The sequence below is a fragment of the Sturnira hondurensis genome, unplaced genomic scaffold (assembly GCF_014824575.4).
Source record: "Sturnira hondurensis isolate 20B ecotype Veracruz unplaced genomic scaffold, ASM1482457v3 Scaffold0008916, whole genome shotgun sequence".
NCBI classification, from domain to species: domain Eukaryota; kingdom Metazoa; phylum Chordata; class Mammalia; order Chiroptera; family Phyllostomidae; genus Sturnira; species Sturnira hondurensis.
The window spans coordinates 341,741-357,670 of NW_028081547.1; the positions used below are offsets into that span (position 1 = coordinate 341,741).

The following is a 15,930-nucleotide window of genomic DNA, read 5'->3' on the forward strand; positions in this document are numbered from 1 at the left end:
TAGGCAGTGTTCAGATTTCTTCATGAAATTTACCAGTAATAATTATGATAATAAACATTTTACTCAGTCAAGAGTTGGATTTTAATTTTCACCACAACCCTGAGTTAGGGTCATTCTCATCTCATTTTCTTACAAATAAGAGAACTGAAGTGTAAGGTCATGTGCATTGCCCAAGGCCATGCAGCTACTAAATGGCACAGGCAGGCCCTAGCCCTGGAGCCATATCCACAGAAGTTAAAGCACCTACGGCCTCCCTTGATGCCTTTCGCACAGCATGTGACCCTATGGTAATGCACCCACAAATATTCAGAGATGGAAAATTCTACTGTTGGTTCATGTTCTGATGAGAGTTCTAGTTACTTCAATACGTGTTCTGAATTTGAACAAAAGTAATTAGGACCTGGGACTGTATAACACCACTATCTGGTTTGGAAAACCACATTCCTAGCAAACGTAGTTTGGGACCTGAGTGGATGGCATCGATTACACGGTCTGTCACTCACCAGGATGACTTTCTCTATTTCCTTGGGTGCGCACCAGTGAAACATCCCAGTAGAGTCATACTTCTTCACGTTGGAGTCCATGTTGTCAATCTGATCATTGCCAGGAATCAACAAGGGGTCATGCCTGGGGAGAAAAGGAGAGGAAAACCTAAGTGGAAAATGTGATAAATAATAAATGAAAAGTGCCCCCTGAGTTACATCTCGGAGGAGGTGAACACACAGAGGAAGTGGTTGTTACCGAAGGCCATTCTTGTGCTTGAAAGACAACTGCCCCAAACCACCACCACTTGGAAGTACAGGTGACCTTTGTCAGGTAATAATCATGCCATTCTCTCCTATTTCCCTTTTTCTAAAATGACCTTCACGTTGTTTTGTGGATTTGATCTCCCTTTTTATGAAGACCTCACTCTTTTTCCCCCTCTCATTTTCCGGCTATACAATCTCTCAGCATCCCCCCCTTGCCCCCCCCCCCCCACACACACACGGTTATTATTAGCATTGGCAATGAAGAGGAAGGAATAGGGATACAGTCTCATGCCGACTGACTGGCATGAGGATAGAAAGCCAATTACTTGCTCTTTCTGACTACAACTTCTGACGTGATTTTCTTCGCAGTAAAAGCTTTAACAGGCTGCACTTTAAATATTTTAGCAATTTGCCCAATCAGATTTTGCTCTTCCCAGCTGAAGCCCTTTAAAGATTCAGCAGCATGTCACTTCAGAGCAGATTGACTACCAAATGCCCACATCTGGAATACATGATTTCAATACTAAGCAACCGCCTCTCTCCTCGCCTTGACAACTGCATTTGCACGAACTGTCCACCAATGCTGCCCCCTACCCCACCTTCACCTCCGAATGCAGCTTTCCTTGCAGGACAGCCTCAAGCTCAGATGCATCTTAATAAACGTGTCTTGAATTCTTAAGGCTGCACTCACCCTCTCTTACCTTGTTTACTAGTGGAAAAGGAAGATGCTTATATCCAGTCCTCCCCTCCTGTGGAATGGCAGAGCCTCACCAATACCCATAAGCATTACAATACAATCAGGTCTAACAAGCTTATAGCACAAGAAATACACCCTCACACCTTGGGCCACATCTATGTCGAGGTTCTATCTCCAACAGTGATTCTGTACCTCAATTTGAGGTAGGTCATTCGGGCTTCTACAACAAGGACCACATGCAACTAGAACAAGATCCCAGGCATAGCTACCTGTCTGTGCTGTGTAGCAATTTTTCCTGAATAATACTGTCCATAAACCTATTTATATTTTCAAGATTGAAAATATAAGTAGGTTTAAATTCCAAATATTTATTGTAAAGTTATTTTACTTTTTAATAATTCTACTTTAAGCATCAAAGGTGACCTCTATTTAGTTTTTGGTGTTTCTCTGTCTGAATTTTTTCTAATACTTCTCACCTATATGTTCAGAACACAGAGAGAGCAGCAGTAGCCTCTCCCACATGGTCCATGGACCTAGAATGAAGCTTTCAGGGTATCCACCATGCATCCCATAAGCCTCCCACCCCACTTTAGCTGGGAAAACTCTGTATTTATTTGTTTCTGAGAATTTGCTTTCAAGCTATGCCAAATAGTGAATACCATGTGAGGCAATCCTGCAAAGCTATCTTCAACGAACACGACTGTCATATTGGGCCTTACAGGAGAATATCCCCTCCTTGGAAATGCACCACAGTAGCTGGATTGTTGGGAAATCTTGTGGCGTTGTAGACTCCCAGGCTGTCTTTCACACAGTGAACTCACTCAAAAATGATAAAATAAAAAGACAGTGACTGGTAAAACTAGTCACAGATTAGGGCAAGAGCAAAGTTTGGATTTTTTGTCCTTGAAGAATGGGTAACAGTTTTATAGGTCTCCATCTACCCTCTGGGATAAGTGGGTGAATAAGGACCACCATAGAGAAGAGGCCTGAGAAAATGAATAGAATGAGCCCTTCACAGCCTAACAGAACATATTTTAGTTGCAAGAGGATCTTAATAAAGTTGGCCAAAAGATAAAGAGCTTTTGGCTGGTGTAGCTCAGTGGATTGAGCATGGGTCTGTGAAGCAAAGGGTCGCTGGTTCGATTCCCAGTCAGGGCACATGCCTGGGTTACAGGCCAGGTCCCCAGTAGGGGACACATGAGAGGCAACCACACATTGATGTTTCTCTTCCACTCTTTCTCCTTCCCTTGCCCTCTCTCTAAAAATAAATAAATAAAATATTTAAAAAATAAAATAAAAATTAAAAAGTAAAGAGGAAATCATTTTAAAAAAAGATAAAGAGCTGTGCTTATTGGTTGGAGTAGGAGGATTATCTGAAGAAGGTTGGAGGCCTGCCCCCAGCACATTCAGGAACTAAAAGATACCCAGGACAATGTTTGTGTAACATCAGCAAACAAGCAAATGATATAGCAAGCTGACCAAAACCTCTTTCAGACAATGTGTCTTCACTAAGAGGACATACATTTTGGTTCCTTCTCTTTCTAAGAAGAAATCATTCCTTGATAACACTGGCCTCTGACCCTCATCTTAGAAAAGTACATTTTAGAAAAAAAAACAATCCTGATGATCAGTTACTCAAGAGAGGGAAAAAGACAGCCTCATTAACTGGAGTGAGGGTTTGGGACACTAGGTATAACCTGACACTAGGGCTGCAAGCCGTGACTGGCGCTGGAGCATCCTGAACCTCTGGGGGAGCCTCAGCAGTGGGCCGGGCTGCACCATCTCTTCCCCACAAGTCTTTCAGTCCGGCCTAGCTCATTTCAGTATAAACATCCAGGACTTTCCTCAAAGGGTCTGATTTGAGAACCACTAAAAATCTCCCAGAACAGAGGTACTTCCTTTTTTGCCCAGCCATGTTATCCAGAATTTGAACTGTGGTTTCTTGAATCAGCAAAGCAGCCAATAAACACACATCCCCTATTCTGAGCCAGGAACAGAAGATACCATAATGAGCAAGATATAGTCCCTCATCAAAGACAAGGTCAAAATACAGCAGAGAGAGAAAATGTCAATCAATATTTGTGACACACCGTGCTAAGTGTTACAGCAAAGTACTGAACAGGATGGTATAAGAACACTAAGAACAAGGCTGTTCATTGTCTGGCATTTGAGTAAGATCAAGGAAGACCTCACAGAGAAGGTAACATTTGATCTAGGCCCTGAAAGGTACAAAGGACTCTCAGCATGTATTCATTTTTAATCCATTAGCAACCGTTAGGACCTTCTCAGAGAACTGAGGCCCCCCCAAAAAGGGCCAGAGAATGGCACCTAAAACCACGCGGGCAGGTGTCAGCTACAGTACTACCTGACCTGGGGCACAGAAGACTCGGGCCAGACACACTGCCTGTCCTCACGTGTGCAGTGGCGGTCAAATGGGAGATGGATTCCACGGACTGCGTGTGACTGCCTGAGAGCAGACCAGAATACACATCAAGTTTCAAACACAAAACAAAACAGAAAATAAAGGCTATAAAAAATTGAAATTTTTTCAAAAATGAAAAGACATGTTTCCCAAGGTAGTGGATTTCTCATCATTTGACATTACAAAGGAGCTGGAGATATAAAGGGTGTTTTATCATAGATGTTGGGTAAACCTAGAAGACCTGTAAGATTTGAAGCAGCGTGCTCTTATTAGGGAAACGGGTGCCTAGAAGAATTCGAGAAATATCGAACCACTGTTGGGCATCAAAAAGCCAAAGGGCTGAGCAAGTGAAGAAAAGCCATTGGAGCAAGCATGGGCAGTAAGAAGCACGAGAGACTGATAACTTTTAGAGTTGCATTGGAGCTACAGCTGTTCCTCATTCACTGAAGCCCACTGTCTGGGAGGAAACTGGGAATGTTATTCATTCCAGCAGCACAGCAAGCTGACACTTTGGTCCGAACAGGATGAAGTTCTTTACCACGTCTTTCCTGTAGCGATTGCAAGTGCCTTCAATCAGCTTATTCGGTGGAGAGATGTGTGACATGGGTGAAGAGAGAAGAGCCAGCTGTGCACAGGAACTTGTATATCTAAACTGAGGTTTTGGACACTGATAGTAATAGAAGCAAGTCTAAGCATTTGCCACCGAGCACAACCAACATCGCTGTGGTCAGGACCAGGAGGAGAATCGGGTAGTTTGGCGCACACGGGGAAGAGGACCAACAGAAGCCTCCCTGAACAAAGCATCTGGCAACATCAGTTAACAGAATGATGAAAAGAATGACTTCCACAGGCTCTCAGACAACTCCTCGAAGACCCCTTAGTTGGAACCCAGGGCCAGTAATAGATACTGCTTTTCACATCGCAATTATTCGTGTATTTTCTCAACTCACAAGATAATCCCAACTCCCCTATAATCCACCAGAATTAATTCATGACTCATTCATCACTTACCACTCAGCGAATCAATATGCGTCGTGTTAGAATTCTATTCGGGGAGGTGTATCTGTTGCTGTATAGTTGTTAAGGGCTAACTTGTGTCCCCCACAAAATATGTGTGTTAGAGTCCTAATCCCTAGTACCACAAAATGTGACCACATTCTGAGATGGGTTCTTTAAGGAGGTAATACATGAAAATGAGGTTATCAGAGTAGGCCCTGATTCAACATAACTGGTATCCTTATAAGGAGAAGAAATTTGGACACAGACACCTACAAAAGGAAACTATGTGAAAACACGGGAATAAGACAGCCATCTATAAGCTGAGGACAGAGGCTTGGTGCAGGTTTTTGTGTCATAGCCTGAAGGATCCAACATAGCCAACAAGCTCTAGGACTTCCAGACTTTAGAACCGTCAGAGAATAAGTTTCTGTTGTGGTACCCAGCCTGTGATACTTTATTAGGACAGTCCCCCCAAACCAATACAATAATCCAGTTTATAGAAAAACAGGCATTGTATCAAATATGAGTTCATCGATGTCCCTGTAACACTTCTTGCACCTTAGTCTCATCTGTTCAGTTAAGGGAGAGGAGCATCCTGCCATCGGTTTACAAATGGAAATATACCAGAAATACACAATATCTCAGTGAGAGAGCGTGAGCCAATGTCCCTCTCCTCCCCAGCATAACCCACTACTCCCAACATACATACATAATTAGATCTACCCTACCTGAGTGGGAACTTCTCTGTGGTCTTTAACTTATGCCTGCATTTGAGGATCAGTACCTCTGACAGCCCAACCCAACCAAAAGAGGACGCCTGGACTCTCGCCAATTAACTTGTTCAGTGGAACCAAAAGTCTGACTCCAAAGAGAGTGCTTTTGGGGTAGAGATCCTGGAGGACAGGAAAACACCTATTTCCTTAGTGACAATACAGCATACTGGCTCCAGAGCCAAAATGTCTGTGTTTAGTTAGGTCTTGGCTCCTCTACTACTTGCTATAGTGTGTTTTGCCTTAGTTTCTTCATCTGTAAAATGGGAGTGCTAATCATTGTCATGACTTAATAGATTCAATTTGAGAATTCTACACGTCAAGTCCTGTCACACATGTTTGGATGCCTGGGACACAGTGGAGAAGTGTCACGGTGAAGGTGGCACAGCTAGTGAGCCGAGAGGCAAGGCTTGGGACAGAGAGGTTTTCCTGACTGAAAACCAGTGCTGCCTGGCCCCCAGCCCAAGCCCTCCCACTTGCAGGAGGCAGCTGGATCTTGTTTACTCTCCTTTGCAGTGCCCCAAGACACTGTGCCCTAAGCTACAAAGACCAGCATCATGAGAATTTATGAAGGGCACCACTTGTGTGAATAACCAGTGGAGAATGACCCCTTAAGCCCCTGTCAGGACAGCGTGCTCAGGAGAGCCTCAATCACCAGTTGGGGCTTGGTGAGCTTCTTCTGCATGGCCGAGTATCTGAAGGCTCCCTTTAGGAATACCCACATTTTTACACCAAACAAGGAGCCCCAGTGAGTTAAATTTTTCATATCTATACTTCTTGAATCTCAGCTGATACCGCCAAAGTCCACAGCTAGAAATTAAGCATGCCTGACTTCAAATAAAGAATAAGAGATTATTGTTCTGAAGGTTTGCAGAGCAAGGAATGCCACTTGCCATCAATTAATCTCAGGAAGTGAACTAAATGCCCTGCTACAGCAGAAACACAAAAAGCTTGCCTTGAAGACAACAGCCTCAAGCAAAACCACAAATCCCTTTTCTAGCAAACCTGCTGTGAGGAAGCTATTATATTTTAAAGAGCAGGGTTCCCCTTGCAGGCAAATAAAACAAAACCCAGTTTTTTCTGTGGTAGTAGGTTCAATGCTGGACTTCAGAAATTTTACATTAAAATATAAGGAACCCAACCCCCCCAAAAAAGTTATGAAAGAAAAAAATTAACAAAATTGTTTTAAAATTATATCCTTTCCCTCACTCAATTTTTAAGACCTCATTTCTCATCACATAAGATGCCTTCTATCATTACTGTCAGGCTTGGGAAACTGTGGGCAAATTTCTCATCTCCCTGCAGGTTTTTCATCCTGTGGCAAATACTAGTTTTATTGAGTGGGTATCATGTCAGGCACTCCAGCAGCTATCAGGACGTTTCTGAGGCCTCAGAGTTCGCTTCAAATGTTCTGCCTGAAGCTGCCCTCCTAGTGTTCCCCTTCCTTCCAGGAGCTCCTACAAAAGTGAGAGATCCTCTTTCAGAGGTAATGTGTGCATCTCTGCCTCACCTATTAGCTGGTGAGCTTCTTGAGGGCAGGAAACTCCTATTTCACTCTTCAGTGTATCTCCAGGGCCCCCCAGAGGACACGGTAGGTGTTCAATAAATAACCAATTAACATGAGGAGCTAATCAATGATTTCTAGTCTCTGAACACTTTTCAACAAGTCAATGGAAACTCATCCAACCTTTTATGGAGATCAGAAAATGTGTCCAGTGAGAGACCACTCACCATTGATATCTTGTGACAGTTCTTTCTGAGAAAAACTAAGGCTCTTGTACTATTTTCTACTTTACTGTCTGTACTTGAAGTGGGGCATCGTGATCTGAAGGGAGACTCTGAAATACGTCTGTAACAAGTCAGCCTGCCTGGAGTGTGCCTGGAGCCAGCGGCTGCAGCGGATCAGCAGGGAGGACTCATGTCTGATGTCCCAGGGTAGTCAAGGCCAATGTTCTTCATTAAGCAACTACTGAGTACTCCAACGCCAAGTATGAACACTTCCGAGAGGAGGCCCCCATCACACCATGCTGCTCACACTGTCCTCACACGTCCAAGCAGTGGTTCTCAAAGTGCTTCCCCACCTCAGCTGCAGTGGCAGCCCTGGGGAGCTGGAGGGAAACGCACGTTCTCCAGCCCAGCCCTGACCTACTGAATCAAGCTCCAGTTCAACAAGGTGCTCAGATGATTCCAATATAAGGCAAAGTTTGAGAACAAGTGCAATGGAGTTTTGCCCACATGGAGAAACTATGTGGTGAATCAATCTTACCAAAGTCAGCAAGTGTTGGCGAAATACAGACTAGAAGTCTATGGCTCTATTCAGTAAGACTAGCACTAGAGTGAAGCAAGTGAGGGCCTGGGTGCAAAATTTAAGGAGGTGCTGCATATGCCTCACCCTAGTGCCGATGCTCCTATTCAAATGGCAAATGATAGGACTAGTGACCCAAACACACCCAGGTTGCCTTCCCCGTGACTCTCCGGAACTTGAAAGGTTGTGTCAACACTTGATGGGGATTCCTAACCAGGATACCACACTAATGACTCTTGCTGACCTCTCTATCTATGAGCCAATCAGCAAATACACACAAAAAAGCGAACGAAGTATTAGTTCTGGTAAAGCACAATACTTCTCCTTTTCTACCCTCCTGGCTCCCCTTCTCCTCTCCCACTCCACAGAAGACAGCATGGCAGTTGGTAACTGAGTCCTTGAGTGCAACGCTCATGAGTCTCAGGCCATGCGAAGGGGTCTCTGGCTGTGCTGGCCACAGCAGACTGGAGAGGGTCTCAGGTGGTCACCTCACGAGGGCTCACATTGGGTTTTCAGCACTGTAAACGATGTGCCTCATTCTGGCTGCACTTTATTTCTGGGTGAATAGTATTTGATGCTGTGTTGTGAGGGTCCTAACTTTGGGATTCTGGCTCCTCTCTTAGCTCATCCTTCAGTCATCTCTCCTGAGACACGGCTGCCCATTGTCACTGCCCTCCTCTCCCACCCAATGGCCACCTATGGAGTTGCCTTGAAAAAAACCTTCAGGCCAGGCTTTCACCATTATGCCAACACTAATGTCTTTTTCCACTTCTCTGTAACTACCCTTTACATTTTTCTTTAGCTGCCTAACAGGAATATAGTCAAGAACTACTGCCACCTAATACATCATTTGTTGTTAGGCAGTCATCATTCTCAGAGGAAGAAGGAAATGTCTGCTTTTATGTTTGGGGGACATCTGGGAGAAATGACATGGTTTTCAGTCCTAGAGGAGAGTGTACAAGATGCTCTGGAAGCCAGAGGACAGGATAATGACCCTCTGCTGAGCACGCTACAGCCCCAAACAGTGTCAAGTCCACCCAAGTCCTGGTGTGATGAGACCCACTATTTCTGTCTTCTCCAGTCCCATGGGGCCTGTCATTCCCTATTTGTCTGTGCATTAGGAGGTAAATGTTCTTAGCTAAGCTGCCTGTGCTTTCCTTCTTTATTCTGCCCAGTGGAAGGAATTGTGAGAGCAGCCTTCTGCCCCCCACTCTGCCTGGGCTCAGGCCAGGTTGCCATCTTCTATTACTAGGACCTTTTAAGCTGACAGTCCTAACAAAAAGACCCCATGCAAAAGCCAAAGGAGAGAGAAGGGGACTTAACAAGCAGATGAATTTATTTCACTTAATGATCAGTAAATGCCCAAGAGGATTATCTGTTTTCCTCAAATCATGTTTCTCCTCCCATTCAGACAACAAATGTCAAATATTTTCTCAGTCTCGTGACATGAAGCTCCGCTCACAGTGTTTAATTTTTCTGTTTTTGGTATTGTCAATTATCCTTGCTAGCCCAGCTGGGGGTTGTGTCTTTGGCAAACTGTCTACCTGCCACATCCTGTGTAAATCCTCACAGCCCCTGCATCTCAACCTTACTCTGGGTTCCCTGAGCTCCCGGAGCAATGGGTGTAATGTGGACTGATTACAGTCCTCAAGAATGCTGTGTGTACTTCTTGGGAAGACTGCAGAGCCCTCTTCCAGTCCACTATGCACAGCAGATCCTGGCTGGTTGGCACCCAAAGGACCTTGGCAGAGGCTGGGGTGGGCTGGGCCTTCTCTTCACACCTCTGTACTTATGTAACTCTGTACTTATGTGTCTCTGGAGACCCCCGATGGAGGTCTCTAAATCCTTTCTTACTGTGCCACCAGTGGCCCTCCTAAACACCAGTTAGGGCACTGCCTCCTAAAAAGCCTGCCAGGGTCCCCCGATGCCTATGACGGAAAAGGATGCTTGGGTGGGTGCCAGAGGACATGGGTGGGTGATGGGACCCCGTGCTTCAGCCACACCAAGTCACTTCCTATGGCCCGGGCACTTTTCCTATTTCCCACATTGGGCCGAACAGTGAAAGAGTTAATAATATGGGCCTGGAAGCTAAACCATCAGGGCTCAAATCTTCCTAATTAGGTAAGATTACTGGATTTACTAGACTTTATAGCTGTGACTCAGCTTCTTCATCTATAAAGTGGGGAAAGAGTGATTCCTACTCACGCAGTTGTAGTTAGGATTCAGAGAGTTCCTAGGATTCAAGCACGACACTCTTGGAATGATGCCTGACACTCAGTAAGCAATGAACAGGGTGAGTAATATTAGCAACAGAGAATCCTCCTCATCACACAGGCTAGGTTCATTGAAACCTTCCTCTCACACAGGTTCAGCCTTCCAAACCAGAGGTGATGTCGGCCCACTCTGTTCTCACAGCCCACGCTAGTAGATATCCTAACTGTCCCCACTCTGTTTTGCTGACTCCTACATTAATTACAGTGGGAGTATTTTGAACACAGACACCTCCTCTAATCTCTGTGCCTCTATACCCCTCAGAGATCTTCTACAACACCTGCATGCCAGAGGCTTTCACTGAACATATGCTGGATGAAAATTCATCTGAGAAAGGAAGAGAAGCAGACCCCTGAGAGGCACGGAGGATTCTGCCGGAGGATACGGTGTGAGAGCCCAGGCATTGTCTCCGCGCCGTCTATCCACCTGAGGGATAGTCTCAGCAGCCAAAATGCATTTGAGAATAAAACAACTTGAAAGTGGCTGAGAAAAGAACTGAATATGATTGTAACCTGGGCACAATGTAGGGAATCCATGAATCTAGTATAAATGGTGTCAACTGTAATTTTTTTCCCCCTACAGGGACTTCCTAGAGAGTCTTCATTGGATATTCAATAGGGCCTGTGAGAACCACCTCCCAAATTAAGAACCCTTGATTTAGTTATTTAGAGACAAAGTTCTTGCCCTGAAGGGCCTTACAACTGAGGGAAGACACAGCTATCCTTACAAGGCACAAACCACCAACTAAGGAAAACAGAGCATTGGGTGCTTGGTAAGTATGGAGGAAGCTGGGAGAGGCTCCTAAATCATTCTATGTGAAGAGACCAACAAGGAGGCAAATAACAGGGCACTGGGAACTTCTATGGCCCACTCCTCCCCAGGGGCTGTGAAGTTCAAGGTCATCTATTAGAACACAGGAATCCCTGGCTTAGAGCACAGACATTCACTATTTAGCTCAGTCTAACTGCAAGAGCTGTTTTCTGTCAGAGTGACTAAAAAACATACTGTCGGTATCCAGACACACAAAACAAGGCTGTTCACCTAATGATTGCACAGAGAGTTAAGTGACACTTAAAAATCAGGGTAAGCCCGATGCCAGAACAAAAGGGAGACAGAGACCCATTAGCACTGAGTCCCAGCAGCACTGTGTGCTGGCAGAGAGTTGGCAAGGAACCCTCTTGTAGGAGCCTGCTTTATTTGCAGGAGCCACAGTGGTCAATTAAAGCCCATCTTCGCCCATTCTGGGCTCTCCTGTTTCTCTTGGAGCAATTCCTATCACTGCCCCATAGGCCACTAAACCTGCCCACATTCAGAATGATTGATTCTGTTCAAACAGCAAGCCACAAACTCATGTCAAAAAACCACTTCACATATGTCATTAGCTTCCTTTATGGATGTTTCAGGTCATAAGGAATAGGGCCTTGGAGTCGTATCTTCGTAGAGTAGAAAGGGAGTGTTTGAAGAGGCAGGTGGACCTGGAGAAACCACAAGGTACTGCGTGAGCCCCTCTGCTTTCTTTCATTCAACAGGAGGGATCTTGCAAAAAATGGTCCTGGGAACCTCCGGGCCAGTGCCACAGTCAAACCCAACAAACCCATGGTTCTCCATTCACACACTGGAAGGGAAGGGAAACAGATTGGGCTTAACACCCTGTCTGTGCCGCCACATGAAAGCATGGAGAACACCCGGGATGCAGAAAGTAATGGAGAGGTGCCTGAGACTTTCTGACCTGTCACAAAACAGCCTGTTCCAGCTGAGAGACCCTTGTCGGGGGTAGGGCAAAGTACCCTGGTGACAGAAGCTGTGGCCACAGCAGCAGCTCAGAGGTGGCAACACCAGCAATGCAAGTTCCGTAGCCTGGCAGGTCTCAGCTCAGCGCCTGACCCACGTTTAGCAATTCTGATGTACCACGGAACAGACAGCTCCAGCCCGGGTTGTCTGCCTCCCTCAGCCCCTCTCCACCAGGCAATGAAAGCTAGACCCACTTTGAAAATTCTCCCCCATCATGCAAACTGACATAGGCATGCTTTTCAAAAACCCACAGCCAATCTGTTGATCATTACTTATTTACAAAGGCCTTCGGGCAGAAAGTCCTGTAAAAACCATACTTGATACGGTATACACTAGCTTTTTCTGCTTGTGGAAAAAAAGTCCCCTCAAGGCTACCTCAAACCATCACTTTCTATTGCACATAAAATGTAGCGTGTAACACTAAAGTATTTAATATATATGGTATAATATATCTACAGGAAAGGCATTTGTGTAGAAGTATGTTACCCTGGATTTGGTAATTTGATGTTTTGCTGAAGGCTACGACTTAAAAAAGCTTCCACCACGCACAGAAGACCTGTCATCTTGGTACCCAAGAGCCAACAGAATAAAGAAGTACCCTTAAGCAGCAAAACTTTGACACAGCTTTGAAGCATATGAAAACAGTGTAACTCCTCAGAATTATTATTACTCAAGATCAAAGAAATGAGCCATACTTTACATAGCAAACAGGGACAGGGAATTTGGCTCCAAAGGTTTCAGATTTTTCAGACTTCTCTTCATTTATTTATTTGCTCCTCTAAATTTAGGCAGAAGAAAATGCTTTTCTCTACTTTAAATGGATAAAACTAGTAGCATTAGATAAGGCGATTACCTAACGGTGAGTCAATAGGAAATGCCTGCTAGCATGACAACTGGTTCTCGAGAACGAGAACCCTGGCACTTGCCGCATTTTATTCCTCCTCGTAAACTGTAAACAAGCATGTAAATCAGCGAGCCCCCGAGCAAGACTGAGCAAAGGGGAAGGCAGAGAACTGTTAAGGAAACATTTAACAGGAAGAGACAGTTAGAGTGGAAACAGATATGGGGCTGGGGGAGTCTTCCGTGGACACCTGTGTCCTCAGCTGCATGGAGAAGGACTGCCCATCTCCATCCCAGAAAGGACCTCGAGGACGGCCAGGAAGATGTGAATGTGTGGGGTGAGGGGCGAAGGAGGGAAAAATAGCCATCGTTGCATTTCAACAATGAAAGGCAGAAGAGTGGTCAATGCAGAGCCAAAGGAGAAAGTAACATCAAGACGGCAGGTGTCTCCAGGGCAGCGACCATTTCAGGGAAAGCAGTGCCAGTATGAGACCACGCCTGCTTCACTGAGGTGCCAGAGAGTTAGGGTGTTGGAAGGAAGAAGTGCTGGGATTGGCAGATGAATCAAAGACAAAAATGGGAAGATGAAAGATAAAGAAGCCAATAAGAGGAACTTGCAGAACTCTTGAAACTTGGTTTCACTTTCCATTTCTTAGAGGAAGCCATAGCCGAGATAGAAGAGTGAAAGGAAGGGAAGGAAGAGAAGGAGAGAGAGGGGGAGAGAGAGAGAGAGAGGTGAGGGGAGAGAAGGAGAGAGAGGGAAAGGAAGAGGAGGGAGGGGGGAGAGAGAGAGAGAGAGAGAGAGACCACACTGTATTCCATAATTAATACTGCTTTTAGCCTGAGCAGATCTGTATTACTTTTGAACTTTGCTTTGGCAAGTCCAAAGATTATTAGATTTTTTCTATCAGTCGAAATCAATTAACAGAAATTTGATTTCAATGGACAGGATAAAAGAAAGGTAATCTTCAGGTTCATTTTTGATTGTGATGATACATCTCACATATGGCCTTAAGTACAGACAACAGCCCTCAGAGGGACTCCAGCAGAAAGAGAATAGCCAGAGGCGAACTAACCACATGAGTTCCTCTGATTGGTTGCCACCGTCATTAGTGCCACTGCTGTTTAGGAACTACACACAGACAGGACACGGTGACAGCTAAGACTTTAAAGCCTATGTATTTTTCAAACAGCTTTTCAAACTGTTTTTCATGACAGAATTTTTTCAGCTCTATCATTAACTGCTGACAAGCTGACAGAATAAATACTCCAGCCTTTAAGAAGCCATCTAACGATCCCATCCCCACCTCCCGCCTCCCGCTTGCTAGAGAGGGGAGACCCTGGGCCTGGGCAGGGTGGGGAGGGTGAGAAAGGGAAGAGAAGGAGCTGGAGGGGAACCCCCTTGGCCGAGCCCCTCTCCTTACCTCATCAGCTTGGGCGAGGAGCTGGGGGAGTTCCGCATGCCTCCGTTCCGTTGCTTTTTTTTGGGTGACAGTGTTGAGGGCTGCTCATCTTCAACTGGAAATACAGGCAGCTCATGAGATTACAAGCAGTTTGAGGGCAGACTGAAAACTACAGGCAAGATATCGAAGGACACACACTCATGGCTCAGTCACTCACTAGGAACTCATGACTGTCTTTTAGAGCCCAATGACAAAGACCAAATGCGTTAGTCCAAGAAGCCGGCTTAGGAAAGGTGAAAGCATCACCTCTCTACACTCCAGCATTTGAACATGCACTTCAAACAGACTGCAACAGTTTGTAAACACCCTGCCGTAGAAGAAAAGAAGTGATTTATCTGAATACAGAAAATATTTATAGGGGAACACGCAATCATTATTCTTAGAGATAATTTTGGTTACTTCGCTTGGGTGGGTCATCAAAAGGGTTTTCTCATCATCGAAATCAGAAATAAAGTTGTATTTGAAGCAGCAGCACGAGAGCTGAGAGCCTGCTGCTTCGGCAAATGAATCAACTCAGCTGATTCCTAATCCCTGCGCGCCAGACGAAGAGTCTTGGAGAGAGGCAAGCATTTGAGGCCCTGACAGCCAATGTTTCAATCACTCAGGACTGGGAACATTGGAGCATGCTGGCCCAAGAATCCCCAGCCCAACTCAGCTCTTGTCCCCCCACCTTCAAAAAAAGGAGGGCTGCGCACATGGGGTCTTTTCTTAACTTAGTAGGACAGGAGGACTGGGCTGTGAGGTTGGAGAACCTGGCAGGGAAAGAGCACCCGAAGGAAGGAGGAGGTTGCCATTGAATGATATCTCTGATGATGTGGTGAGTTGGGAAGAGGGCAGGGAGAGAGGGCAGCACAGGGGATTGGAAACCAAAGGCTGTTTTCCAATGTCTAAACCAAACAGGTCGCTAAGCAATGTGAAGCTTCGCTCACACACAACACAGTATACTCCACTGCCTTTGCCCCAAGACACCCACTAATAAGCTTTGTAGATGTATTAGCCTGCATCATGCTTCCTTTTAAGAGAGTTGCCTGATAATTAGTAGATGCATACCCAGCCTGTCACCCAAGGGCATCGGTGGTAACATTCTAGTCCTTCTCTCCCCACCCCCACAATTCAGGCTAAAGCTGTAATGTCAAAAAGGGAAAAATAGGATCCTCGGATTTTATAGTTGACTGCAACTCACACTGGGAGGAAGCACCCCTGAAACCCAGAATGCACAGCAGTTACCTTTAAGGTTAAGAAAAAAAATATTAGCAGTGACGACATCAAAAGATGCTTGACATTTATGTTAATGGTGTACGAGTCTTAGGTGGGGGAGAAAATGTCATCTCGGCTACTTGATATTATCCCAAAGACTCGTATCAGCACACGCATTACATGGTGCTTCCCTGAAAACCCTGAATACATTGAGTAGGTTATGATACGTGGTTCCAAAGGGATTATAGTAACCCAAGTACTCTCTGCACCTGCTTCAGAGTATCACACTTAGCAGCCCCCCACTCCCGCCATTCTACTGTCAGCGTGAGGTCGCCTAAATTCAGGCTGACACAGGGGAAGGGAACAAGAAGGTGGTTCAAGGTGAGAGCTATGCCAGACAGAATGAAGGCAAGAAAGCCCCTGTAA

At 45.3% G+C, this 15,930-nt stretch overlaps 1 protein-coding gene across 8 annotated transcripts in view; it reads right to left on the reverse strand.

Annotated features, from left to right (window-relative positions):
• The window catches only part of KCNMA1 (potassium calcium-activated channel subfamily M alpha 1), a 728,885-nt gene that overhangs the window by 76,831 nt on the left and 636,124 nt on the right, over positions 1-15,930 (reverse strand). For all 8 annotated transcript variants that reach the window (XM_037056365.1, XM_037056367.1, XM_037056369.1 and 5 more), the window contains 2 exons: positions 14,269-14,362; positions 504-627 (listed from right to left, as the gene is read on the reverse strand). In XM_037056365.1, the coding sequence (XP_036912260.1) occupies positions 504-627; positions 14,269-14,362 (218 nt within the window). The remainder of the gene's footprint in view (positions 1-503; positions 628-14,268; positions 14,363-15,930) is intronic.